Source organism: Lepidochelys kempii, chromosome 21 (assembly GCF_965140265.1).
Source record: "Lepidochelys kempii isolate rLepKem1 chromosome 21, rLepKem1.hap2, whole genome shotgun sequence".
Classification (NCBI taxonomy): domain Eukaryota; kingdom Metazoa; phylum Chordata; order Testudines; family Cheloniidae; genus Lepidochelys; species Lepidochelys kempii.
Genome location: NC_133276.1, coordinates 11,144,553 through 11,171,750, shown reverse-complemented (window position 1 = coordinate 11,171,750; position 27,198 = coordinate 11,144,553). Strand labels below are relative to the sequence as shown.

At 43.7% G+C, this 27,198-nt stretch overlaps 1 protein-coding gene across 9 annotated transcripts in view; it reads right to left on the bottom strand.

The window, feature by feature from the left end:
- ANKS1A (ankyrin repeat and sterile alpha motif domain containing 1A) overlaps positions 1-27,198 on the bottom strand; it is a 155,267-nt gene that overhangs the window by 57,545 nt on the left and 70,524 nt on the right. For 6 of the 9 annotated variants that reach the window (XR_012155829.1, XM_073320116.1, XM_073320117.1 and 3 more), the window contains 3 exons: positions 26,723-26,766; positions 25,017-25,149; positions 21,648-22,225 (listed from right to left, as the gene is read on the bottom strand). Coding sequence is in view for 6 of the 9 variants with exons in the window: in XM_073320116.1 (XP_073176217.1) it covers positions 21,648-22,225; positions 25,017-25,149; positions 26,723-26,766 (755 nt within the window). In the remaining 3 variants the exon portion in view is untranslated. The other 3 variants (XM_073320120.1, XM_073320125.1, XM_073320121.1) reach the window with 3 other exon arrangements.

Below are 27,198 nucleotides of genomic sequence, written 5' to 3'. Positions count from 1 at the left end.
TCTCTGTATCATGAAAGAAGCGCCATGCAATCATCTGTAGAAGACAAGGATTTTACTAAGGTGTGAGGAGGATGCATTGCACCTAGAAGCTATGGTCGAGGGTATTTCTAATGTGTCTAAGATAGTCAGAACTATTTTATTGGGGGCTTTGACAACCAGTCTGAAATATCAGCTGGTAAAAACCAGAGAGGAAGGTATTGAAATATTTTCTCTCCCCGTCACTCCCAATGGCCCATACAGACGTGCCTATCTATGGAGGCCTTGAAGCCTAACGCTGGGCTTTAAAAACACCCTTCAACTGACACAGACACTTAATGGGAAAATTCAGATGCTCTACCTATAGATCTCCCCCTGCGACATCCAGGGAAAGAATATTTATTACCTTTCTTCCCATGGTACCTTAAACAGGACTGCCTAACATTCAGCTGGTGAGAACTACTCTGACCCAAGTTGTCAAGGGATTGCAGATCTTAGTGGGTCTGATACTAAGGAGACAAGTCAAGTCAGTGTAACACCAGCTATGTATGCCAAGGTTAACACAGCCCACCTTTGCTCTACAGAAGCCTGACAATGACAGACAGGTGAAGGAACTAGCCAGTCTGAACGTGGCAGTCTGGTATATAAAGGTTTTGATTCATAGAACACAAGCTCATTTACAGCTTTAGTCAAAAATACAGACTATTTGTTCGAAGTGATCGAATTTCCTCCTCTAAAAAGATCTAACAGTAAGAGGGGAAGGGGGGGGGGGGTGGCATGAATATCCATACTGATTTTAGTGGGCAAACAATAGCAGCCCTTTAAAAAGCCCAGCACAAAAACAAGCATGTAGCAGACTGTGCAATTTATCTTCCAGCATTGTGATCTCTGAAGTCTTCTCTTCAGATAAAAATTACAGGACTGCTCATCATGTCATTTGATCTCTCCATTAAGGCTCAGACATTCTCGTTCAATAGGAAGCCCTGGAAACACAGCTTTAAGGGACAGAGGAAAGATCTCATTTCTTCAGCTAATCGACAGCCTCCGTTTTAAATCCGCAGCTCTGCAATACTGACACAATAGAAATGTGGGATCAGCTAAACTGGTGCCTATTAAGAGGAAAAAAACCTGAATTTAAAAGTGAACCTGCCTCCCACTGAGAGCATCAAAGGCAATACCAAACGGATGCTTATTACAGTTTGCAGCTTCTAACTTTTTCGTCAGCTGTGGATGGAGAAGGGGGAAAAGCAACCTCCCCTCTTCCCCACAGTGCTCCTGAATCTCAATTTTCACTTAAAAACACCATTTCCAGCCCTCAAGGTTGTGATGAAAGTAGAACGGACAACGGTGATGTCTGCCTGAGTCTGCAGACAGCCTGGAACAAACAGAAGTTATTGCTCCACACCTCTCAGTGAGACATTGACTGGGGGGCGGGGGGGGGGGGGATTTTAGTGTAAAAGTTAACATTTTCACTGCTGATAATTTCACCAGGAACATCTCTTAAAGTCACCAATCTTGAACTGTCTCCTACGCCTTCCCAGCACCAAGTCTCCAGCTGACAAAACTGCAGCCTTCCACAGTGCACTTATGGATTGTTGCTAATAAAATCCACTGAATACTGAAGGTAAATGTGGGGACGTTGTAAGATAAGTTTACTATGCAAATAAACACTGGGGCTATTGTATTGATTGCCTTATTTCACCTTCTATATTTAATCATTCAAACTTCCATTTTTTATTTGAAAAAAGGAACTGCAAGGTTTTAGGCTGCTGCCATAGAATCCCGAGACTTCGCTGCAGAATTTGGGTCCAGTTTGCCATGGAATACATGGGCTTTGATATGGTTTAAAAAAAATAACCTATTGTTCTAGAGTTCCAGAAGCTTAAGGGCATTAAGCCCTGCACATTTGGGGTGATCAGTTAAGCTTGTTACAAGATTTTAAGCAGGTGCCACTATCTTTACCTCAAAGACATTCCGTTCAGTTAAAGAAGTCTGAAAGTTTGAGCAATTCTTCCTTCCCAGATGACCTTTTGGAGCAAAATACTCACTTGACCCAAACCCAGTTTCTATTACAACCACCAAACACCAAGGAAAACTTTGGAGGCGGAAAAAGGAGGAAAACATGTTTGCTCAAGCAACCCCAGCTCCCTCAAACCGCTTCCCAGCGAGAGGCAAAGCACTTTGCCAGCCTCTCACACTGTGGAATGATTGAGCTCTGAGGACGTGAAGTGACTGCTGCCGGCACTGCTGGGAAAACAAAGATCACAACAGCATGTCTGAAGCCAATTCAATTCAAACCCCACATTTACACTCCTCTGCGCTTAGGAGAACTGACACCCAGCTGAATACCATCCACATGCACCTTGGGGAAACCCCTTCCCATCAGTTGCCTAGCATAGCAAACCTCCTATAACTCCCAGTGCTTGTTTCTAGGAGGGTGATTTTGGGTTCCCTTGGTACAAGCTGAATCCCTACTCCCACCCTGGATCACTTGCAAACCTGCTCTGCCACAGCAGGTTCTCCCCCAGGGATGGACAATGATGAAAGGGCAGGGAGGCTTTCCCCTCAGAAAGACCACACGTTTTTTCTCCCCTCTATGCTTCTCACAGAGGGCCACTGGTGCCAACAGGGCAGCACTCTGGCCCTACAGAAGGAGCATCCTGTCAATGACAAAGAACTCTCCTCAGTCCCTTCACTCCCCCCCCCAGCAGATCTTCCTTAGAAACTCACTTCTCTCCAGTGTGAGCCTGTGATGATGCTCAGATGCTACAATGAGGGAGCCCAACAGAAAAATCCAGACAGACTGTGTGTGTGTGGGTGGGTGGAAGAGGAGCTGCCAACTCAGCAGAAAAAGCTTTCCAGTGGTGCATACAGGGTTTTCCCAAGCCATAATCCAAGGAAGTAAAGACTAAGGTCAAAGTCTTTGACCTCTGTACTACTATAAGTGTTCTTGGTATTTGCTAGACTGCCTGGAAAGCCCACACGTTCATCTGAGTAATTAGGTGGGCTAGATGAATTCTCCAGACTTGCACAGTTAAATGTTGAATGTCCACAGGGGACAATAATATACAAACACTGGAGCGTAACGTAGTTATTACTGTGATGACCATGGCCTCCTGCCCCTCACTGGAGGTCAGCGTTCTTCTGCAGCTGGGTTCACAGCCTAAAGCAACTCCGAGCTCAGTTTAGCTGGTAGTCAGGCAGTTAGATGGCATCATCTAGCATCAGCCACAGCGGAAACTGAACATGTTTGGAGTGGACATAAAAATTAACCCCTTTTTCGTCCTTACTGTTACAGACAGTTCTGCAATAGAAGAGAGCAACTAACAATTGTAGACATTTTTAAAGGATTAACAACACTTGTTAACTTTCACTCAACGGAAGCTGTCTGCCATTTGTAGTTTTCATTAACAGTAGGTCTTTATGTACAGCCCCATGGTGATACTTTACCTTTTGTAACCTTACAGGAGTTGACACCCATTAATTGTGAAACACTGGCTCTCTCGATGGGTCATCGAGCACTGAACTTTTTATTAGAATCTAAAGAAACCATCTCTCTTGCCCACTCATCACATGCTCTCTCACTGCATTTCAAGAGATTGATAGAAGACAACCTTAATCACCAGTATATTTTTTGCTTTTTCACAGCAGTTTTAAGGGGGTTGCAAAATTTTTTGATTTCAAATAAGGGGCTGCCAAGCTAAAAACATTGAGCAACACCAGATGAAACCATCTCAAAACAAAATGAATCAATATAAGAGCACCCATTTCCTAGAATCACAGAAATGGAGAGCTGAAAGGGACCTCAAGAGGTCATCTAGTCCATTTCCTGTCCTCTGCAGCATGGACAGAGTGTGCCAATTCTCAACTGTATACCAAAGCACCAGGACAAGGAATAAAATGGAGATATTTTGGAACAAGTATGAGGCAATGCAAGAGAGTTCTTAGGCTGTTTGTTGCTGCTAGTGAACTATTAAATACAACAGTGTTTAAACATAATGCTTCTACTCTGAGTTGGTTCTAGCCTGAACTCTCTGACCCCGGCTATTTTTGGCTTAACCCACCACATTCTAAGTAATGTTAGGCATTGCTCCTCCATGAGTAATTTTACATCTACAGGAGCCATCATAACAGTATTCCATCAGCTGACAACTGGCTTCAGAACAGAATGTCATTTTTAAAAAGGTTAAAAGAAAAAAACCAGGAAAAATACTTGCTCATAGCAACATAGTAAAGTCTAAGCTAAATACCTAGTGGAGGACATGCTTCATGCTGAAGATACTACTCCCCTCCCCCCACCCCGCCCCGGGACACAATGGGTGCTGGATTCGGACAGTGCACTTCCTCAAGAAGAGCCCTGACCTCACAGCTTCGGGGGATAAAGGCATCAACTTTCAGCATGAACAGCAACATGAGCTAAGCACAAAATACTGTCTGGCTACGATACAATCCTAGATGTGACCATTCATGCCTGGTGTCCTCAGACAGCCACCACTGAGATGGCCTCAGGGAAAGAGAAGCCCTCTCCAAGTGGGCACAGATCACTAGTCTTCCATGAAAACACTAGTGCCAAGTCAGGGACAATGCAGGTCTTCAGGGATTCTCCTCTCTTCCTTGAAGGCTACATATGAAAGAGGGTCTCTCTTGGTTGCACTATTCCACAGCCCAGCACAGCTAGTTCCGAAGTACTTTGCTCTCTCCCACCTTGAGAGACATGAAGCTGCAGAGCCCATTTTAACACAAGGTCTGATACCCCCCTACAGAGCTAACATCTCCATCCAGAGCCAACCAGTCCATTTATTCAGAGTCCATGGAGAGAGGCAAACAGAGAGGTGCATTAACAAGTCACTGGCTCTTTTATCATCTCAACCAGGAGACAGTCTCTCACAAGTCAGGCTGTCAGCACTGATTCATTTGCATGCAGGAGGCAAGGAAAGGAAACTTCATTCAAAGAGCACCAAAGCACCCAGGGACATGCTAATTTGACACTGACCTCTGCCACCAAGGCTCATCGGCAGCTATTAGGGTTTTTTCTGGTGGAGCCTAAGTAAAATGTGACCTATGATTAAAGAGCCCTCAGACGTGTCATCTACACAGAATGGGGAATTTTATGCCCATCCCCCACTTGCGGCACCAGCGATTCCCAAGGGTACCTCAAGGTTATCCCTACAGAAACACATGCCTGTGATCTGGATAGCCACAGCTGTTACAGTAGCTGAGATCTATTGGAGCCAAGGCTGTGTTATCTAAAATGGTTTTCAAAGCACCCCCACGAAAATAGTCAAAATACATAGCTGCCTTCAGCAATAATCAGCTCTGCTGTTCTGCAACTCCACCTCTTACAATCACAACCAAAACATAAAATCATCTTCCCTGCAGGATACAGGCCTTACAAAAATGGCTGTTGAGAGTAAATGTATATTTCCTTTAGCCAAAAGAGGGCAGCCTGCTGGAAAGGGACATTTTGTGTATGCTAACTGGAAAGGCTTTAAGCACTCCTTATGGAGAGAAGGAATAAAGCTGCCCTGTCAGCTAAGATTTCCAGAAGGCACTCATCTCCTCCAACCCCACCCCAGGCTTTTCCAGGGAGACTAGTATTAGAAAGTCAATACCGACAGACTGTTCAGGACACTGATCCAGGTGTGCTTTGCAAGTGGTCCCTAAGTTAATTCTGGGCCATGGAAAGATTGCTTCTACAGGGATAGCTCAGGGCACTAACAAGACAGAAGAGTTGGGGATTTTAGCTTTAAAATGTGTAATTAATTTCAGTATTTGTAAAGCCAGGCAAAGCATGCTGCAAACAAGGAAGGATGGAGTCAGACATGACACAGGCAGCTCTGTTCCCACCCAGCTCTACCAAGATACTGCAATCATGCAGTATCCCTATCATTCCAATCCTAGGCATCTTGAACAGGGATTGCACAGCATCCCAATCCATGGGCAGTCCGGCTTGAGTACATCATCCACCAGGCACTAGGATGAGATCCAGTCAGTCCTTTTACTTGATCAGGATTTAAAAGCTCTGCCTCTCCATGTCAGATGGATTTCATTTAAATCCTTTACGCTGTCCAGAAGTACTCTAAAAGTTCCTCCTGACCCAGATGTCATTTTAGTGCCCCAGATGTATGAGTCACATTTACATAGCAGTTTACACTATACAAGTGTTTAGTTCTGTCACCACCCCTACAGGGAGTTGCCCCAATTTTAAAAGCAGACTAAGCCATTTGTCCAAAGCTAAACTGCAAGTCAGTCCCATGCGCATTCCTTATTCCTCTGGACCTGTGCATCAGTTCCTGAAACTAAACAGGCTAGAGACAGCGTTGAACAGAACGCTGTGGGTGTGGCACTTACGGTTTGGAGAGGGGAGCATCTGGTTGCTTAGAAAAATACCCTCATTTTTTTTAAAGCTCAATGGCAGACCCCATCACCACCACCACTTCCAACACCAAGTACACTCCTAAAAAAACCTTATTTTGGTATCACATACTAGGGAACAGCAAAAAAGAGCCATGTAAGCAGATCAGCTCTTGTGGAAGCTTTTCCCTCCCTACCACCAGTGACTAGGTAGGTTTAAAGGTGAATTGTGAAGGTTTTGCTAAAGTAGGTCTGTAAGATCCCAAAGGAGAGCACCGGCTGTGTAACAGCTACCTCCCTAAGGTACCCATACCCCAGGCTTCTTCCGCAAGTCCCTTCAGCGCCTAGTGCTTATTTGCCCCTTTGTTGCTAGCATGATACCACCTCATGCACCCTCCAAGACCTGAAGGGCCTTCGGGATCTCAGTGGGAAAAATAAACCCTGTGATGAACTTCCTCCACTGCTAACCCTTCTTTAGGTTTCCCCCTGCCCTTTCCAGGCCAATCATCGCATCACCATCCCCAGAAGCTTGACGGGTCACAGTGGAATTAGAACAAGGCCACTGGCTGATTGCACAGGGGTTAAAAAGTGGCAGCACACTTACCTCTATCCTGATTATTAGACTCTAAAGTTTAGTAACATACATGCAGACATAAATCACCCATACTGTCTCTACCATATGTACAGTTTTAGTGAATTACAGGGACACCCTCCAGTGCTGGCGTAATTAAGGATCCGCTGAGATTTGCATTATAAATCCTTATTATCAGGGGTTCATAAAGTTCCATGTATAAATTTGCCACTAGCTGAAACAGACAAGATTCCAGCCCCAACAACATATTTTATTCTTGAAAGCCACAGGCAAAGTTTGGTTTAAAAGAGCTCAGTCATTTTAAATGGACATAGTTGCAAAATAAGTAAGTGACAAGGGTTAGAATTTCATTATTTTTGAACTCCTGTAACTAACAGAGTGATATATTTTTAAAATGAAGTGTCTCTACTGCACGCAAGCACTCAAGTCCTGATCCTTACTAATTTCATTTTGAGGTTTATATTTCAGACAGCAATGGTGCATCAGTAGAGTATGTGTGATTGGACAATTGGTTATTTTCAATTGTATGGATTTGCTGGCAGTGATTATCAAGCCAGCATTAGTTTGGGGTTGACAGGAAGGAAGAGAAACAAGACCATTAAAGTAAGTTTTAGGAACACGGATGCCTTTTTTGCTTGCAGGTGAAGTGTGCTCAATGGAGCAAAGAATGCAGCAAGACGGATATGTTTGATCCAGCACAGCAGAAGGCAGATACTCACTGTCTAGCAAGTCATTCAGCAGGCTGCTGCAGCAAACGGAGTTGCAGTGGCTATCTGGGTGGGTTACTATTATACAAGGGTGCTGAATACAGGAACCCTGTGAATGTAGGACCAGACAACAGCCATGAAATGTCTGACTTTTTTAAAACTGTTAAATTAAAAACATTACCTCAAGACTCAGACAACCTCTCCTTGTCATCTATCACACCTAAAAGGTGGGAATCAGTGATGGGCAATGCTGCCACCCTTAACTGACATCCTGATACAATTTTACAGGTTTCTCAAGCCCAGGGCGATCCTCCAATGTGAGGTAAAGAAGGATGGCAGTGACTGCTGTGACTACTCAGGCTTTTGTTGATTTCAAGAGGGAACCTTAACTTGGCAATTGAACATGGACCACCAGTGACAGCCCTGGTGTAACACGATCAGAGTACAGAGATTGACTCAGTGTTGCCCTGACAGCAACCCTCAGGACATCACAGCAGGGAGGGGGATAAGTTATTATCTTGTTTTATTGGTGAACAAGAAAAAAGCAGAGATGTGAGCAGTGGGCAAGTTCACTATACAGGGTACAGATCTAGGTCTGACATCCATATATGAAAAAAACCACCACAAATTCATTGCAAAAGTGACAAAAATGTCATTAAGTCTGAAAAACTGAAATGAGATTTTAGTTTTGACACTTAAGTACAATAGTGAACAGTTCATTACAAATACATAAACTAGATTTGTACAAAGGCTTGAATTCTCTAACAATTGCAGATTGCACAAAATGAATACATTACAGCCATAAAATACAGTAATCAAAAATATTTCAAAACAGGCAAGCTAGCCAAGTTGCTATTGCTTATAAGTTTCCTGATTTCAGTAGGTTTACAATACTCATCCTTAATATGGAAACTCCCTGACAACTAAACAAAGAAACCATGGGAAACCAGGGAAATCTGGCTTACATATTCACATTTATTAGTTCCACCTCTCCCAAGCACTTGGTATATTATAATATTCTTTTAAACACACACAGTTTAATAAAGCATATCAAGTCAGGGTGCCACACCGATGGCTATAACCAACACTAGCTTCAGTTTCCAAGTTCTTTTCAGCCCCACTGCAGTAATCTAACCTCAAAGTGACAATGGCATGGATAACCATGATAAGGTCCATATCCAAATGGAAAGACTTTCCAAGGGCCAATAGGAAGCACACTTGATAAACACCATTCCCAGGGTATGTAGAAACAGCTGGCAACCCAAAAAAGCCTCTGTGCTGATATGCTCCATTCATCAGGGTGCAGACAGAATTTTTGATGTTTCTGCTGGTTGCTTCCCCACCCAGCAAGCATTAGGGTTTAGTTTGTCTCATTCAACTTCCTGACAGTTCACCCAGTTAAAGTGGGCACAGATGGGCTAAGGTGCTTCCACCATGGGGAGGAAAAAATAATAAAATAAAATCAAAATGTAGAGCTAGGCGTCCATTATAACAGAGACCATGATTCGTATTTCTTCACTGACCATGAAAGGTGGCAAAACAGAATCTTTTTTCAGAGCAGCAGCCATATTAGTCTGTATCCGCAAAAAGAAAAAGAGTACTTGTGGCACCTTAGAGACTAACATTTATTTGAGCATAAGCTTTCATGAGCTACAGCCCACTTCATCGGATGCATTCAGTGGAAAATACAGTGGGGAGATTTATATACACAGAGAACATGAAACAATGGGTGTTACCATACACACTGTAAAGAGAGTGATCAGGTAAGGTGAGCTATTACCAGCAGAAGAGTTGGGGGAGGTGGGGGCTTGAACCTTTTGTAGTGATCATCAAGGTGGGCCACAAGTACTCCTTTTCTTAAGGCAGAATCTGGCTCAACCTTGCTTAAGCATGCCCTTGGAGCAGATGAGCAATTGTCCCATAGTATCCTCTGGGATCTCAGACGGGAAGGAACGAAGCCACTCAAGAGTGACCGTCAACAGCTGCTGACACATCCCCACAAGGTCAATGGTATCAAAGTTGATAGATGAGTATTGACAAGCTCATTTTCTATCTCCACTAGAAGGAAGTAGCACCAAACATGCAGTCTCTGTACTGTATATTTAGTCCTTAAAACAAACCTAAGCGGGATTAAGAGACTTAAGTCTCCCATTATTCATTTTTCACCATCTTCTCTATAATCCAAAACTGAGAGATCTGTGCTGGGACAATAATTCTAGCTCTGAGGTTAGGTGACTACATAAACCACTCAGGGCTTTTATCTCTGTTGTTGATGCTTGGCTTCTGTCATCGGCGGAACCATTCCATAAAATTACAGCCCCATAAATCAGTTCTGTTGATTCTAGGTATACATAATATCGTAGACTCCACTATTATGGACTTGGCAGGATTAATATTGAAGGCCTGAAAATTTAATGCTGTTATTAATCCAAAGAGAAGTTAAGACGACAAGTTAGTTGCCCAAGAACAAATTAAGTACATAACAAACTTAATAGTTAGCACATTATGTCCTTCTCTAGCCATTTACATATTCCAAATACATTGACACATGGACTCAGGAGATTTGTCAATTATTTCAGCCTATTCTCCAACTGTTCATTAGTGATATGGAAACACATTCTCTCTTTTTCTGGTTTAATATGGTCTCAGAGAAACTGATTTGTATCAGGGTCAAGGAACTATTGGTTTATATTACTCTGCAGTTTACTTTTCAGTATGAATCACAAGACATAGAGCCCAAACATTTTTAAAAAACGGAATCTGTAACACTTTAAACTTCAAAATCACTATGATGGATTCACAATTTCAGACCACACCGTGCACATTTGCTTACAAGATCACCACCCCCTCTATATTTATGCAGATGGAGTCAGACCTAGAAAAAACAGTAAAATTCAATATTAAACACAAACAACTGCAAGAGGGAACTGTTAAAATGAAAACGTCTCGTTAACTTCAGTTTAGAATTTCCTTGCCAGCGGTCATTTTACATTGTATACACAAACAAACGAAAGCACTTCATAATCTGTGCTCCTGCATTTTCATAACACCTTTCAGCCAAATGCACCAACTTAAGATACATACCATGAATTGCAAGCTTCTCAGCAAAAAGATCATATCCATTTATGCATTTGTACAGCATCTAAGATAATGTGTCTTTGGAGCCTTCGGACCCTACCGTAATATTATACTATATAGGGATCACTTCACGAGTTACTGAAATGCAGCCATCTCTGGGGTACAATGTTGCAGCTATTTAACAGCACACAGCAACACTACAGAACTGTTTAAGACAGGAAGTAAACAATTAGTTAATTGAAGCTGCAAGAGAAAATTAAGGTAGGCAGAAGGCAATTAGAGTGAAAATTTGGCAAGGACATTAGCGCTGAACATCCCTGTTTTTGAAAAAAAGTGCCATGGGATCAAAATCATAGAATCATAGAATATCAGGGTTGGAAGGGACCTCAGAAGGTCATCTAGTCCAACCCCCTGCTCAAAAGCAGGACCCATCCCCAATTAAATCATCCCAGCCAGGGCTTTGTCAAGCCTGACCTTAAAAACTTCTAAGGAAGGAGATTCCACCACCTCCCTAGGCAACGCATTCCAGTGTTTCACCACCCTCCTAGTGAAAAAGTTTTTCCTAATCTCCATCCTAAACCTCCCTCACTGCAACTTGAGACCATTACTCCTTGTCCTGTCCTCTTCCACCACTGAGAATAGTCTAGAACCATCCTCTAGACTATTGATCAAAAATGATCAAATTGGTCACATTTTAAAAAATATTCGTTACACAGTATGCATAATTTATATTAACTGCATCAAAAGCTTCAATTCCAGAATGTTGGGGTAACATGCTACTTAGCAGTTCAAGAAAAACTGATAGCACAACTGAAGCAGCTATCCCAAAATGGTTATATTATTCCAGTATATTAGAAACAAACTAACTTAGCTACATACCCAGACTAGCACCTGTGATTGGTGACCTACAAATCAGAGAGAAAGAACTGAAGTGATTGTGCATTTAAATCTGTATTTAGGGCATAAACATAAAACTGTGTGCAAGGGAGTAAAAATTCCTCCACAAAGAGTAGCTGATATTTAACCTGCTACGTTGATACAGTGATACGATTCCAATAAATTGTGTTTGCTTATTCCCATGTACAAACCCTGCTGTAAGATCATGTATTTGCATTACTTGAGAAATGTGCTTCTCAGATCAAAACACCAGGAGACCTTTACTAAAAAAGTAGTGAGACTTCTGTGCATTTGACAGGTTTAAATCAGTTCCAGTGTAGTCTCTCTCCTCACACTCGGACAGCTGAGATCAGCCAAGGAACGTGAACTGGCCTAGATCTGTAGGTATGGAGGACTGTGCATTAGAAGGCCCTCAAACCGGGAACTTGCATTTCCCTTTATTTGATAGGCACTAGCCTGCAGACTTCCAGAGCACACTGCAAGCGCATTTATTTATCCAGGCTTTTCCGAAAGCTGGTGTTAGGCTGGAAGCAGTTTTAGTATTGTTGATATAGACAGTTTATTTTGGTTTGTGATTTTAGCAGGCATGCTATCTATATACAATGAATAAATATTTTCTCTGGCATCCATTTGCTAAATACAGGTTTCAGAGTAGCAGCCATGTTAGTCTGTATTCACAAAAAGAAAATGAGGACTTGTGGCACCTTAGAGGCTAACCAATTTATTTGAGCATAAGCTTTTGTGAGCTATAGCTCACTTCATCAGATGCAGTGAGCTGTAGCTCACAAAAGCTTATACTCAAATTTTTTAGTCTCTAAGGTGCCACAAGTCCTCTTATTCTTTTTGTTTCCACGGTATGCATCCGATGAAGTGAGCTGTAGCTCACGAAAGCTTATGCTCAAATAAATTGGTTAGTCTCTAAGGTGCCACAAGTACTCCTTTTCTTTTTGCTAAATACAGACACCCTTAGCTGAGAGGAAGGATAATCCTTCAAGGTCTCTGTGTGGAAGCCCTCATCATTGGAGGTGAGGGGAGTTGAGTTAGAGCAGTGGTCCACAACCTCTCTGTGGGAATAGCACATTCCTATTCCCAACAGACTGCGGCAGGTGCCAAACACCCCGCCACCGAAATGCCGCCAAGAAGCAGCAGTGGAAAGAAGCCCCACCGCCGAAATGCCGCTGAGAAACGGAAACGCTTCTCGGCAGCATTTCGGCGGGTGGTTCTCAGGCGACCATGCTCAGTGGCAGCATTTCGGCAGCATGCTGCCCTGCGGGCCAAACAACTGCCCCAGCAAGCGCCACTGCACCTGCAGGCACCACATTGGGGACCCCTGAGTTAGAGAGTAGGGTAAAAAATTTTGAGCTCTAAATCGGGGAAATGAAAAGAGCAAACCTCTGTTGCATCTTATCAGACTCCAGCAATTCTCTCCAGATTACTTCATGAAGTTTATTTCAAGAGACCATCAAGGACATGCAAAGCTTGGTGTAGACATGCTTGTTTAGAAGGTAGTAGAAATCAGATAAACACATTGGCCACATTTACATGAACAATAAAATATTTCAGCATTTTAAATGGCTAAAGAGAGTAACACGGGAATTAATCCTCAGAAATTAAAGCCAGCACAAAACAAATGACAGAGGCCAGAAAATGTGCCAAGAATATTTCAGTTTGCAAACAAAACAGACCGTGCCTGGTCCTGCAATTCAGAGGGCAAATTAAACATGCAAATAGAAACAAAACAAATTAAAAACTTTAGGCAGTAAAAGCTGTTGGGAAGTGACAAAGGAAATTTTCTTGTTCACCAAGAAAGGATGAAGTTTACTAAGGCTGGGTCACCGAAGAGGTGGGACCACACAAGAGAAGACTACAGAAAGGGGACAGAAAAGGATACATCAGGAAGGAACAAACACAAACTAGCCCTTGGCACTTCATTGTTAGAAAGTTTAGAACAACTGCAGAAACGAAATATGGAATTCAGTCACTGCCATAACCGTAAAACCCTTAGCCTCCCAGTGTCAATAAAAAATACACAGTGCGGTGTACTGTTTTCTCACAATCAGATTTCGACTTGAATTGTAAGTATTTTAACAGTGACCGACACACACAGAGCTGTGAGGGAACCCAGCAGATAAGTCAATCTGGCTTGTCAGGATAGGTACCACGTTAAACTCAAGTTATATTTCACTAAGCACAAAACTAACTACTCTGGTCCTCTCACACTTGGCACTTTTTGGTGATATTTTTATGAAATGGTGGCTTTTGCATCAAACAAAAAAAGTTTTGTATTGCAATGCAATTGTTTAATTTTTATCAAAACAAAAACCTCAATTTTCAAAATTAAAATTTTAAAAATAAATACATTACTACAGTACAATTACATGATTTTTGCTAGCCGTGGCAAAACAAACTAAACCTAAAACCCTCAAAAATCCAAAGATTATGGTCTTAGAGAGGAAGACTGGCTCAGTGGTTATGGCATTAGCCCACGAATTGTAGATAGAGGTGCAATTCCTTCTCTTCCACAGTCTTCCTGGTGACCTTGAGCAAGTCACAGTCCCGCTGTGCCTCAGCTTCCCATCTGGAAAATGGAAATAATAATACTTCCCTTCCTCACAAGGGTTTTGCATGGATACACAGATGAAAGACTGCAAAGCACTTTGAGACGTACTGATAAAAAGGGATACTTAAGCAGCATTATTTTATTTAATAAATTATTTAATCTTCATTATTAAGAAAAAATATTTTTAATTCACTAAGGCCCTCATTCAGCTAATTATGTATGCATGAGCAGTTAATGGGGCTCACATGCTTAACATTACCTATGTGCTTGGTACCAGCTGTATTGGGACCTAAGAGAGCTGGGATCTTACATGGGTGAAACGACACTACAGCTGTGCAACAGTTTACTCTCAATGTTGATACTAATGAACCATCAACCATCAAAAAAGATGAGCCAATTCAACAGCATATCTACAGTTCCTGGGACTGGGAGTGGAGAATTGAGAAAAGCAATTTGACTTGATAGTAGAACATCATGCTCCACTCCAGTTATTTATAGGAAAGACGGGCAGGGCAGTGTTGTCCAGAGACATGAAGTATTAATTCATCACCTAAATTCACACACTGGGGAACACATGGATCCAAGTGATTTCTGACTGATAAATCACTGCTGGATTGTGCATTTCCTTTGGTTAACAAATCTAAAGTAACATGCATGTTTTATTTACAGTTCTCTTTAATCCTCCGTCAGAAGAAACGCTCTGTTGTCGAAAGGGCTAAAACTAGAATACAGAGCAGCCATATCACTTTGTAGAGCTGGTGCAGGGACTTAGCGTGGAACATAGAACTGCATTAGAAATTCAACACAGGAGCTGCTCATTTGATGCGAGACAACTGTAAACATGGTGGATAAAGAAATATCAGGAGCATGGTCTGAAGCAAATTCTCAATGGCCTGGCCAGTTCCTTGCTACTGCACGTAGGGTAGAGGACAGATAAAGCTCTAGAAAACCAACTAGTTCACGACCCAAATATTGCAATGCATTATTATGACACCACAAGAGTGTAAAAGCTGAAACTCTTTATGCTAAGGGACAGGGTGAAAGTGTGAAAAGGCCACAATTCACACACTAATCAAGGAAACCCAGGGCACTGGCTACCATAAATATCCAACCAACCCTCACTGTACCAAGAACACAGGTCCCTTTAATAACGGCAGCTATTTAGGCATCAATAATTCTGAGCAATGAACTGCCTCTGTGGAGTCAACCAGACAAGAGAATTGATTGTATGAGAAGCCAGTTTTGCCAGGAACTTGTGCTCCTTAAACAAGGGGAAGATGTGGTAGATCTCACTGTCAGGAAGTGTCATTGACCCTTCATGTAACACATGACACAGGGGTCACCTAATGAAATTAACAGGCAGAACATTTAAAAACAAACATAAGGGAGTACTTCACACAACACGCAGTCAACTGGTGAAACTCGTTGCCCAGGGATGTTGTGAAGGCCGCAAGTACAACTGGTTTCAAAAAAGAACTAGATAAGTTCATGGAGGATAGGTCCATCAATGCCATTAGCGAAAATGGTTAGGGACGCAACCCTACGATCTGCATGTCCCTAAGCCTTTAACTGCCAGAAGCTGGAACTGGATGACGGGATGCACCACTCGCTAATTGCCCTGTTCTAGTCACTCCCTCTGAAGCATCTGGCATCAGCCATTGTTAGAAGACAGGATACTGGTCTAGATGGACCATTGGTCTAACCCAGTATGGCCATTCTCACATTAGCACTTGGGTTGCCCAATTCCACTCAGAACTGATGCCTTAAATGTTACGCATATACCAGGAACTACATTTACAGCACTTTAGCTGTTAAGTTATATTGACCCAGAAACCACTTAAAAATGACCCTGAGCGCAATACAAATTTCTAGCTGAGAGGGCACACGTGGGCAATTTTCCGCCTGTCTAGGCAAGTAACTCAACTGTCCCACGTCATGAACGAGTAGTCGCTGAGCCCCAAGACTGCAGTGGAAGCACTGCGTTTTATTTTAGGCATATGCTTTAGAATGTGCAGCTTAGTCATTGTACAGGAACCCACGCTGCCTCATATATTGAGCTGTACAGCACAGCTGGCTGGATATTTTCTGCTCTCAGAACAAGAGAAATCTGACGAAACCTGACTAGCAGTTTTCACCCAACTGCTCATTACATGGTACAAGTCTACCAAGCGGTTCTATGAGTATTGTAACAACTCAAAGAACGGGAGAGCTTTGCATCACTGCAACTGTACACCTGACTCAAGAAAGTCAGGTAGCCTTCGGCCAACAGATCTTTTTAAAATTCTGTCCCACTCTTACCCCAAGATTTTAAAGGGAGAAAAGGAGGCTCGGAGACGAAGCACCATAATGGAGGCAGAAAAAAGGCACAGACACAAAAGGTTATCTACAGTTGGTTCAAGCCAAGGAGGCCATTGTCCAAAACCCCAAGATTTCCTTATAAAAATGCTGTCTGCCTTGGAAGGACTGGGACTGGGCCTGGGCAGACCTACCAGGTTGTGGATCCTGGCACTGTTTGCTTTATTAGACCTCTAGAGATGGAATTGTGCATACCAGGTCTTCTGGTCAAAAAAAGACCGACAGCTGATTCAAATGCTTTAAGACTGCTAATTGGTCAGACTCCCCAACCCAGTCTAGTCGCCACAGTTCGTGCCCACATCCTCTGACAAAGGCAACAGTTATAGTGCCTTGCTGCAAAGGCTGCTACAGAAAGGCATTTTCTGTTCAACTGGTGAGGCCATTTCTTTGAAAAATGAAACATCCCAATCATTTACAGAGTAGGATCCACATGCATCAACATGGTTATCACCAGCTTCACTAATGTGACAGTAACCACAGTGCTTTTCTTCTATACATCTCAAAGCATTCTACAAAAGAGAACCATCCTTCCCACATTTGACACAGGGGGAAATGAGTCAAAGGAGGAAAGTGATATTTGCCCAAAGTCACACAGGTGGTCTGCGGCAGCGCTAGGAACAGAACCCAGGTCTTCCTGATTCCTGTTCACTGGACCACACTGCCTACCCAAAAAGGCTTGGCAGTTCCTGTTTACACAGACACATCTTGGTAATCAGCAGTAACTTACATTTACACAGGCATCTAACAACATTAAATAACGAGCTCTATCTCCAGTGTCCTGCCAAATTCTGGTTTGCAGTTACCTTTTCTTTACTTTATCCTAAGTTAAGTACTGTGCCATGGTGTTGTTAAACACTAGATAGATGTTTCAACCCAGGTGGCTGTATTTCCAAGGTGGATGAACTGATTTCTGTCCAATTTATAACGTGTCTTAGGTCTCTTTTGGATAAAACCATTAAATATCATTTGGCAACCAATTTGCCTGCATGCAACGGGAGGCTCTTCCAAGCATATGAACTCAGACATGCGCAGAGTGAGACCTGAAACTGTTCTCCCTTCCTCCCCTCTCGGCTGTAGAACAGATGCATCATCTAACACGCTCCTGAAGCTGGGCTGACAGCACCTCTACCTAGCACCAAACGGTCCCCTCTCCTTCCGAAACATGAACATAGTTTATTCTCTCATAAAATTCATAGTGTGCTGTGACTGGTGTGTGCTGATCTCACAGCTGCTAAATATTCATGAACCAATTACGAAAAACAAATCTATCACTTTAGCCCTCAGCCAAGTTTTGAAGGATTCAAATATTTATGCTAACGAGAGGCTCTACCTCGTATAATTCTTCTCACCCAACTTTATTCCCGTTCACATGAGGGATCAAGCCCGCTTCACTCCTCTCTCCCACCCGATGCTGCATTGCTGTTTGCTTTTGACCTGTTCGCCTATGTCTGACTCATAAGGAGTTTATATCAGATAATGACAGCAGAGCGGGAGTGTGTGTGTGTTCATGTTCACATTAAACTGCCAGAGAGTCAGGAGATTGAAAGGAAACAGATACTTACCAGATTCTTTTGCAGCACTGAGCACAAAGTAACATTGTCGTATTATTTGGACCAGGGCTACAGAGTGGGGGAATCAGAATATCAGGGTTGGAAGGGACCTCAGGAGGTCATCTGATCCAACCCCCTTCTCAAAGCAGGGCCAATCCCCAATTTTTGCCCCGGATCCTTAAAAGGCCCCCTCAAGGATTGAGCTCACAACCCTGGGTTGAGCAGGCCAATGCTCAAACCACTGAACTATCCCTCCCCCACACTGCAAGTCAGCAACAGGGAGATCTTTGCCGAGTGAATCACTGCTTCCCCATCCCACCCTCTGGCTGAGATGGGCACCACCTTCCACTTCCAATCAAAGGGGATTCAGCTATCTGGGGAAGGAGCTCACAGAAAGTGATGAGCCTGTAAACGGATCAGACCTTCCAAGGCAAAATTTACCTTCTTTCACCACCATCTATGGACTTATTTGGCACCATCACAGGTAGCCCAAAAGCAACACAGGCTTAGCTCTTCTCTGCCCCCAGCTTTGCTGTCCCATCTGCCTCAAGAGGTCACTAAGGTCACTCCTGAAACACTTGATTCCAAGAGGAGGCATGCCCACTTTTAGTAAAGCCACTGGGTGAGACTGATTTTAATGTTTGTACTGCATAGTGCAACACAGACAGGGACTATCTTCCCCAGGAGCTATCTGCATAAATATTAACATTAGTGAAATAACATGTGTAAATCTGCCATGCACCGATGGGAGATTACCCCACTGCCAATACTCTCACTGCAAACAGTCAAAGGCAGAAGAGATTCAGGCTCAGTGAGGTTTTACATTAACCAGACACTCATTCAGAGGCTGTAAGTCACATCCTAATTCAGAAGCAGCTGCATTAACCCATCCAGGGCATGAGTAAACTTTTGAGAGAAAACTGAAGAGTTCTTTAGTCTCATCACTATGGTTCTAACTGCCATCAGACCAGTCTCTTTACTGCCCATTTAAGTTGTCACAACACAAAGTCCCGCGGTTGTTTCCTTCTCTTGCGGGTGTGAATTTTGAAGCTGGTGAAAAGGGAGTGGTTAGACATTTCTCATCTGAAGGGATAATACAATACAAAACATTTTAAAATTGCAAATGAGCATATAGGCCTTAGCCCAAGCATGTGGGGCATGCAATGAGCACTTTTCACTGCACAGCTGCCCTCCACACCTGCCCCTATAACACGCTACAGTGACTGGTGCCTCTCCTAAGCAGAAACTCAGCAGATCCGGGTGGCCTAACCCCCACCTGATGAACTAACTACCAGTATTTAGCTCTTCTGTAGTCCTTTTCCTCATATCTCAAAGCACCTTCCAAAGGAGGTCAGCATCATTATCCCCATTTTACAGATTGGAAAAAACAAACAGAGCAAAGCGACTGGGCCAAAGTCAGCAGCAGAGCTGGGAATAGAATCCAGGTCTCCTGCACCCTAGATCAGTGCTCTATCCACTAAGCCACATTGTCTTATTACAAATGATGATTCTGAGGCAGGTATGATGTCCCAGGAATCTGGAGATGAAGATTTATTAGGCCAACTACTCAATCCCCTTCCAATGCATAATTTGAGCACCACAAGCTTTCAAACACCTGCAAATGCCCAGCACAGTCATGACTCTGAAGGAGATCATGGGAAAACCACCCACATCGGGATAAAGGAAAGCACTGATGCCTCATGAGGGTTAAAAAGAAAATCAAAGACGACAATAAGATACTTAAATCCTACAGATGATCAGGGGACAACAGCTGTGGGGAAAAGATAATGGGCCCCTGAACTTCATTGGGCCCTCTAGATGCTGCTGCAATACAAAAAATAAAAACCCCTCCATCCCACACATCCCTTAAAAAAAGATTCAAAAAGTACAGTTTTGAAAATACAGTTTTCAATTAGAGCAGTTTGATTTTAGATTAAGGGTAGGAATCCTTTACATTCATTGCCCCTAGCCTCTTCTCCCCAATTCTCTTCTTAGTCTGAACCATTACCAGCATGTGTCTGCATGACACTCTGGACTTTTCTGTAGGTTAAAGTGTCTCTGTTCCATCCAGTGTTAACATGGCAACTGGTCCTGCAATCTATCTGCAAGGAAGCAGGGAGATAGATTTTCAAGCTTGCTCACCTGACTATACAAAGCAGGGAAGCTCTAACAAGGATTACGCTCTTGCTACAGGTCCAACCACCGTAACAACATAAACCCAAAGAGGGCAGAGAGCTGAGCTTTCCCTTACGGAGTTTAGGGCTCCTCTGGAAACAGCCATCAGGGCAGGGGGGAGGCATTTCAAATGAAGTGTGACAGCAGCACAGCAAAATAACTGAGTCCCAACAGATCAATCTTCTGCTAAAGAATCAGTCCCTTATAGCCTTGGCATTATTGACCCAGCTCATCAATAACTGCACGGACACTGTGACCAAGACAGCTGTGGAAGAACACTCAGTGGGGGTGAACGTCTCCTGGAAGCAAGATGGGGAGTGTGCTTCAACAAAAGGAGGAGGCCCACAGACACTTGCCCAGTTGCCTTGGAGGATTTTTGTTTAGCAGCATTTTCTCAGTACAACCCTTCTCCCTGAGGTAAGTTTCACCCATGTAACCAATAAAAGTTAACCCTTACGTTGGACTGTACAGAGGCTGAGCCCCAATCAACACACACACAGTCTGAGCAAGGGGTATGGTCACGGATATTGTCACTGGAACGCCACGAACATGTCCCATTGAGTATGGGATTCCCTTTTGCCAGCCATTTACAGGCCTGGCACGCATGCAGCCTTCATGAACCTGATTCTCTCCTGGGGAGGGTTTCCCTTTCAGTGCACAAGGAGTGGCTGATCTGGGCTCATCTTTTACATAGTTCTGTTGCTCTACCAGTATGGAATCATCTCCAAAGAATTTTTCAGTAATGCTGCAATGCTGAATTTCAGAGGGACACAATCCCAGCTGAATGGTTCACGAAGGCCAACTTCCTAAGCATGAAATAAGAGTCCCTCCCTTTTGCACTACACTAAAGTGACTTCTAACCCGCCTCTGAACTAACCACTTAAAGACATAAGTTAGATAGATCTAATAAACGGGAAAAAGTCTTCCAATTAGTGCCTGCCTCCCACCCCATGAACCCAGCACACCCTCCTCACACACCGTAGACAATGGTGACCTAGAAAGGGAACCCACCCTCCCTGCTTTTGGGCTGGGATACTCCAAAGGGAAGGACTAGCGAAGGAGACACTAACACGACAACTCTCCTTTTTGCAAACACAAAACCCGTTCCAAAGCACAGCGACCGACACGCCCAGAGAAGCGAAGCCCAGGATATGAACGTTTCCAAATGTTTAAGAACGCCTGCTCTGATTATGCCTATCTCCTGGCATTTAACCACTGAAAGGCTTATTGTAATTAAACAGGCAAATAATGAAAGAAGCTGGGGTAAACACAAAGGAAGGTGAATAATGCTTCAAGCCCCGCAACTTACTCTCTCCCTGCAAGAGACTGAGTACGGTGCAACTCGCACAGCACACAAGCTCACTCCCGGCATTAGGGTATTAGTAAGCCAAGGTCAATCTTACCTCATCCCACTCCGAAGCAAAAGATGGAGATTTCTCCAGCCTTTTCTTCCCAGTGCTGCAGTTTGAGAGCGATTCGCTCCGGCTCCCCATGGCATCGTCCTCAGTCGGTGAGCAGGTCAGGAGATCGGAGTCCGATTTGGACAAGCTACGGCTGAGTTTGAGCTCTGCTTTGGGCTTGCCTCCTAGGTGAGCTCGGCCCCCAGCACCGCCTCTGTCTCCCTCTTCCTCTGCACCACCAGGGTGCTGCAGCACTTGGGGAGTCACTGCAGTTTCAGGTTCTGCCTGCTGGATGTTTTTAGGCTGGACCGTTGCGTAGATCGCTTTCTGGTTTTCCTCAGGAGAACTGGTCCGTACTGATCCAGAGACAGGTAAATCAGCATCCTCCAACTGCATAGCAGGTGAGTGGCCTGTGCCCTCTGTACCTCCTTTGGCCACAGAAGAAATGAGCCTGAAAGGGTCCTCGTTTATCTCACACACCGGGGAAGAGCCATGGAGTAACCCTGAAAACTGCTCCGGGACCTGGATGTCCTGGCTGTCTGCAGAATCTTGGCTCCGGCTGCCACTGCTCCTCTTGTGGTCTTCAGGGGGATGGAGACAGAAATAAAGAGAGATTAAAAAACACGAAAGGAGAAGCAAAACTCCACCTCCCCTAGAGAGAGACGGAGCGATAGAGAACAGTTCAGTATTGTTTGAGTGCTCAACTTGTACCCACGGCATTTATGAAATTCCAAATACTGCCCTGATTTATGCAATCTGGCAGCTCTCCTTGTTGTTTTATTCCCGTTAACACTAACAATCAGGCCTTCCTATATAAGGCCAGGAGAAGTGCTAACCCTAGCCTGCAGAGAGAGGTGGGGGGAGAGAAAGAAAGAAAGACAGACACTCCTGGAACATCTGATACATTTCCATAAAGGCCAAAGTGTTATTTAGAGCAGCACCTCCCTACTCTTGGCTCAGATTGCGGGGTGGGAAAATTGCTGGGCGGCAATTAACCTGCAAAGTTCCAAAATCCCTTCCCCAAAAGAGCAGATTTCTTCTCTGGTAGCTTCAGGGCTCAACTTCTCCTCCTCTCTTGGGGGGGGTGGGGGTGGGGGGGTTAGGGGAGAGAAGAGGGCTTAAACTGGTAACATCTCACTCCAGAAAATCTCTCCTGTTAAGTAACCACTAAACACAAGATGGTCTGATCTATTAATGCAGCAAGCTGCTTGCAGTACTGAGTGTCCCAGAAATCTGACACGATTCCTCTGTTACTAACTTTCTAACATCCTTAATATCAAATACCAGTGCCCTGGAATAATCATGAACTACTGACTGAACCCAACTGCCAACTGGCACACAGAAGCTGAGCGGCCCTCACCTTATTCATATGGCACATGTGTATTCTAATTGTACAGGATTTTAAAATGCTTGGAGGGAACTGCCTGGGATTATACTCTTGTCAATGACTGCTAATACACACACATATTGTAACCACTTGAATTTAGTGCTGGGGAAATGTGCTTCCCTCAAGACTGAAGTCTTCAACCCAGCAGATAATTACAGCAGGGGTAGCACCAGTGCAAAATGCCCTGATAATGTGATTTGTCCAACTCTGAAGTGTAGGGAGAATGTCTAGAGGGGACAGGGAAGGTCCATTTCCAAGGCCCATCCAGTCCTTGTCCACTTGTTTGAGACACCCAGCTCTCCGAGATCACAACAGGGAGGACCAGTCTCAATCAACAGGGCCAAATGTTCTAGTGAATTTCATGACTAAAAACCAGTCAACTATGGATTGGAATGAACAGACTTTCACACAGGCTTCCTTTTTAGCAACAGGGTTAATTTACTCATTTTCAAATACTAGTTGCATTTATACGATCCAAGAACATGTCCTTTTCCTGAAAGCTAAAAGCAAGCAATGGATTAGCAGTTTACCCATGGAAGCTACTTTAGATATTGGGACAAAATTAACATGAGTTTGATCACAGAGAACATGGGTGATGTAATATCTTTTGTTGGTTGAACTTCTGTTGGTGGAAGGGACATGTTTTTGAGTTTCCCAGAGCTCTTCTTCAGGTCTGGAGAAAGTAACCAGAGTGTGTCTGCTAAATACAAGCATAAGGGATCTGTCCCACCTTGTATTTGGCTCAGACACTCTGGTTACTTTCTCTAGACCTGAAGAAGAGCTCTGGGGAACTTCAAAGCTTGTCCCTTTCACCAACTGAAGATGGTTCAATAGAAAGTATTACCTTACTTACCCTGTGTCTCTAACATCCCGGGACCAACACGGCCACAGCAACACTGCAAACGTGAGTTTGATTAGTTTTATTTAGTCCCTTATACATTTGTTTGTTCCACAGAAATACAAGAGACAACTTATACAACTGGCAGCTTCTGCCTGGGAACAGAACAGCAGCACAAGTCGGAATTGAGGTTAGCCAGTAGGGCAGCCCACTGAAGGAGCTCACACTTCTTACCCTCTTATGACCATTTCAGGTATGGCACCCCAAAAAACAGAAAATTAAGTCGGTTAAAAATTCTAAGGAAGTGAGATAACTGGAAATTACCATTGATGCATGTAAATGCAGTGTAAAGTTTGCAAATGAAATTGCTAATAGGATAGAAGAGGAAACATCTCTCCAGTTACAATCTCTCTAAGGTCCTGCCTACACTATATCTTACCCTGCTAGGGCTGTCCCAACACTTAACCATGCTAGAGTATTGCAGGACCAGAGACTGTGTGTTCAGTATATCCCTGAGCAAGGATACAAGGCTGTAACAAACCAGGAATACATTAGGACAGTTCCAGCCATACACACAGCAAGGTCGAACCCTGTTTTAATCAAAACAAATCATTTACTCTATGGTAACCAGTTCCACCACAAGGGAAATTACTGCATAGACTGGACAGTAAGTCTTGATGGCCTTAGCAGCCTTTTTCTTCTCATTCCTTCTCTACTCCTAACTCCTCATTTCGTCAACGCCCCAGTTTAACATTTAATGGTATTTCTGTCCGAAGGCAGAAAGGCGGCTGGCAATAGCTTCTGCTGCATGCTAGAACACTTGGGCCCACACAGAGCAGACTGGCCAATCTCCACTCACAAAGACTAACAAAGGGGCCTCTGTTAGAAGGGAAAGCACAGCCACCCATTCAGCCTCTTCAAATGAAGCACCAACCCCAAGACCAGGACAGAAATACCCCAGGGAGGAAGGCGGCAAAGTGGGGGTAGTGACACTCGCAGAGAAGAGTGGAAAAGCAGAGATGAAAGCCTTGAGGGAGAGAACATTTCAGAGCACTGAACTTACAAACCTGTACTAAAAATCTCACAGATAAGCATAGAAGCAGGGTTGCTGTTGGGGCTAAATGCACAACAAGAGCAAGGTCCTTACCTGTTGAGGTCTCAATCATGCGTGATTCGGGGTTTGGATATTGCTCAGAATGGCTATAAGAGAGGTCAGAAGAACCTTGGCGATTCAATGGCCGTTGACTATCTTGGGAAGACATGCCTTTTCGGGGTTTGGCCTGCAAATACACCTTAGATTATTCCAGTCTTACAGCCAGTATGGTCATCTTCACTGCAATGGTAAAAACATGCCAACCATTGCTCCCACTCTGCTGAATGGGTAGCAAAGCAGGACATCTGGGGGAACTAATTAGAACACGGGGAGATTTTCAGAGCCACAGAGGACAACGTGGTGGGAACTGGGTGCCTAACTCATCTGTGCCAATGAACATGTCCCCTGTAGTTTATACTCAAGGTTTAATTCTGAAAATAACCTAGTAACATGCATTTTGTCCATAGAGACTTTCAGTTATAACTGCGAGAAGCTGGGACTGGATGACAGGGAATGGATGACTTAACACTGCCCTCTTCTGTTCATTCCCTATGAAGCATCTGGCACTGGCCAGCATTAAAAGACAGAATACAGCGCCAGAACGGTCATTCTTATATTCTCAAATCATTTAGTAACAATTATAAATACACACACACACAAAGACACCTGCACTTGCCCTTGTACTCAATCTTCATTGAAGGTTTCACACATAACAGGAGTTGACTAACACCTAACGAAGCATGTAAGCCCCTTTGGGCAGAGGCCGCCTCGTTTGAACATTAAACATACAATTAAAACCATTTAAAATCAAAATACAGACATGGTGCAGATGAAGATACTCAGTCCTGGTATAGAACCGAACAACTGAATTTAAGTAAGCTCTCTGGACAGCAGTATCTTCAAACATGAAATACTCAACAAGCCAACTTTCCTTGTTAAACCGTTCTAAAAATATACTGCTTTTGCCTTCCCCACCCAAAGCAAGTTTAAGTCTCCCTTCTATATAACCAGGAGAGCTTATCGCATGTCCCCTGGATGATAAGCATCAAGCTCTCTCTACTCTTTTTGCCCCTGCTTCCTGATCCAAAGATTAATGGTGGCATTTATAGGGTGAATCTTCCCTTCCCTGCCCAGCAAGGAACCACGATAATGCATCATGCCACAAAGTTTCTTACAAAAATTGCATGCAAGTCTGTATCTTCTGTGGCAAAGAGACGAGACCAGAGCAACTAGGTGAGATGGAGCAGCCAGCCTCACAACACACTACCAGTGGCTCTAGCTGAAGATTATTTTTGCAATAAATTGGAAGCAGAAAAACTCACTTACACAAACTTTAAATGTGAGTATTTGTACCTAGAACAGGAAAAGCTTGTCACAGGCATGTGTTTACATCTAGTAATGCAGGAATCATGCTGGACAGAATTTATATCACATCACCCTGAGAGAATGCAGCCCTACTTTGTGAGCTTGTTCGCATTTTATTTCCGCGCTCCCTCCCCCGAAAAATACTTCAGTGCAGGAAATGACTTTTCCACCTTAAAGAAGGTGCAGTTAAGGAATGTTTTGGTTACAAGGAGATAGCAGTGCTGTTTTGCTCTTAGGCTTTTAAGCAATCTTGAGCAGTACAAATGCAGACTCAAGTCTCTCCCCCAAGAGTGAAATACAGTTTGCGGTTTGCCACCTCCCAGGAAAAACAGAATTGTGATGTCAAAGAAGAAAATTTTGCTTCTCTTGGTTCTGATGACACAAGTCACTCCTACCTGAAGCTGGTTACCGCTGACAGCACCTGAAGATGGTGATTCCCCTAAGAAAAAGAAAAAAACACATCAAAACCTGGGCATATTTTTCCTCCACCCATCCTCGATGAGGTATCTGACAAGTTTTACCAAGCCCCTCTGACCAATCCACAGGGAGGACCATGTCAGTGGACTTGACTTAATTGTCATCACATGGCTTAACTTTCTATGCACATTAGACCTGGTCAAAATTCCTTTCCATATGAGATAGGAAGCTGGTTTAGATCAAACTAAACCAGATCTGAAACTCTGCCCAAAGCATCAGGTGAACCTTGACAGAGCTAGAGAGCTTTAATCCACTCATGAAAGGAAATCAGGGCCAAGGGGCTAAGAACACATGTGCAGTCATGACTGGACACAAGATGGAAAGCAGCAGCGCAAGAAGGGAGGCAGCAGTTATAAATGAAGCAAAGTACCATGAAAAACAGCACTTTGTGCCT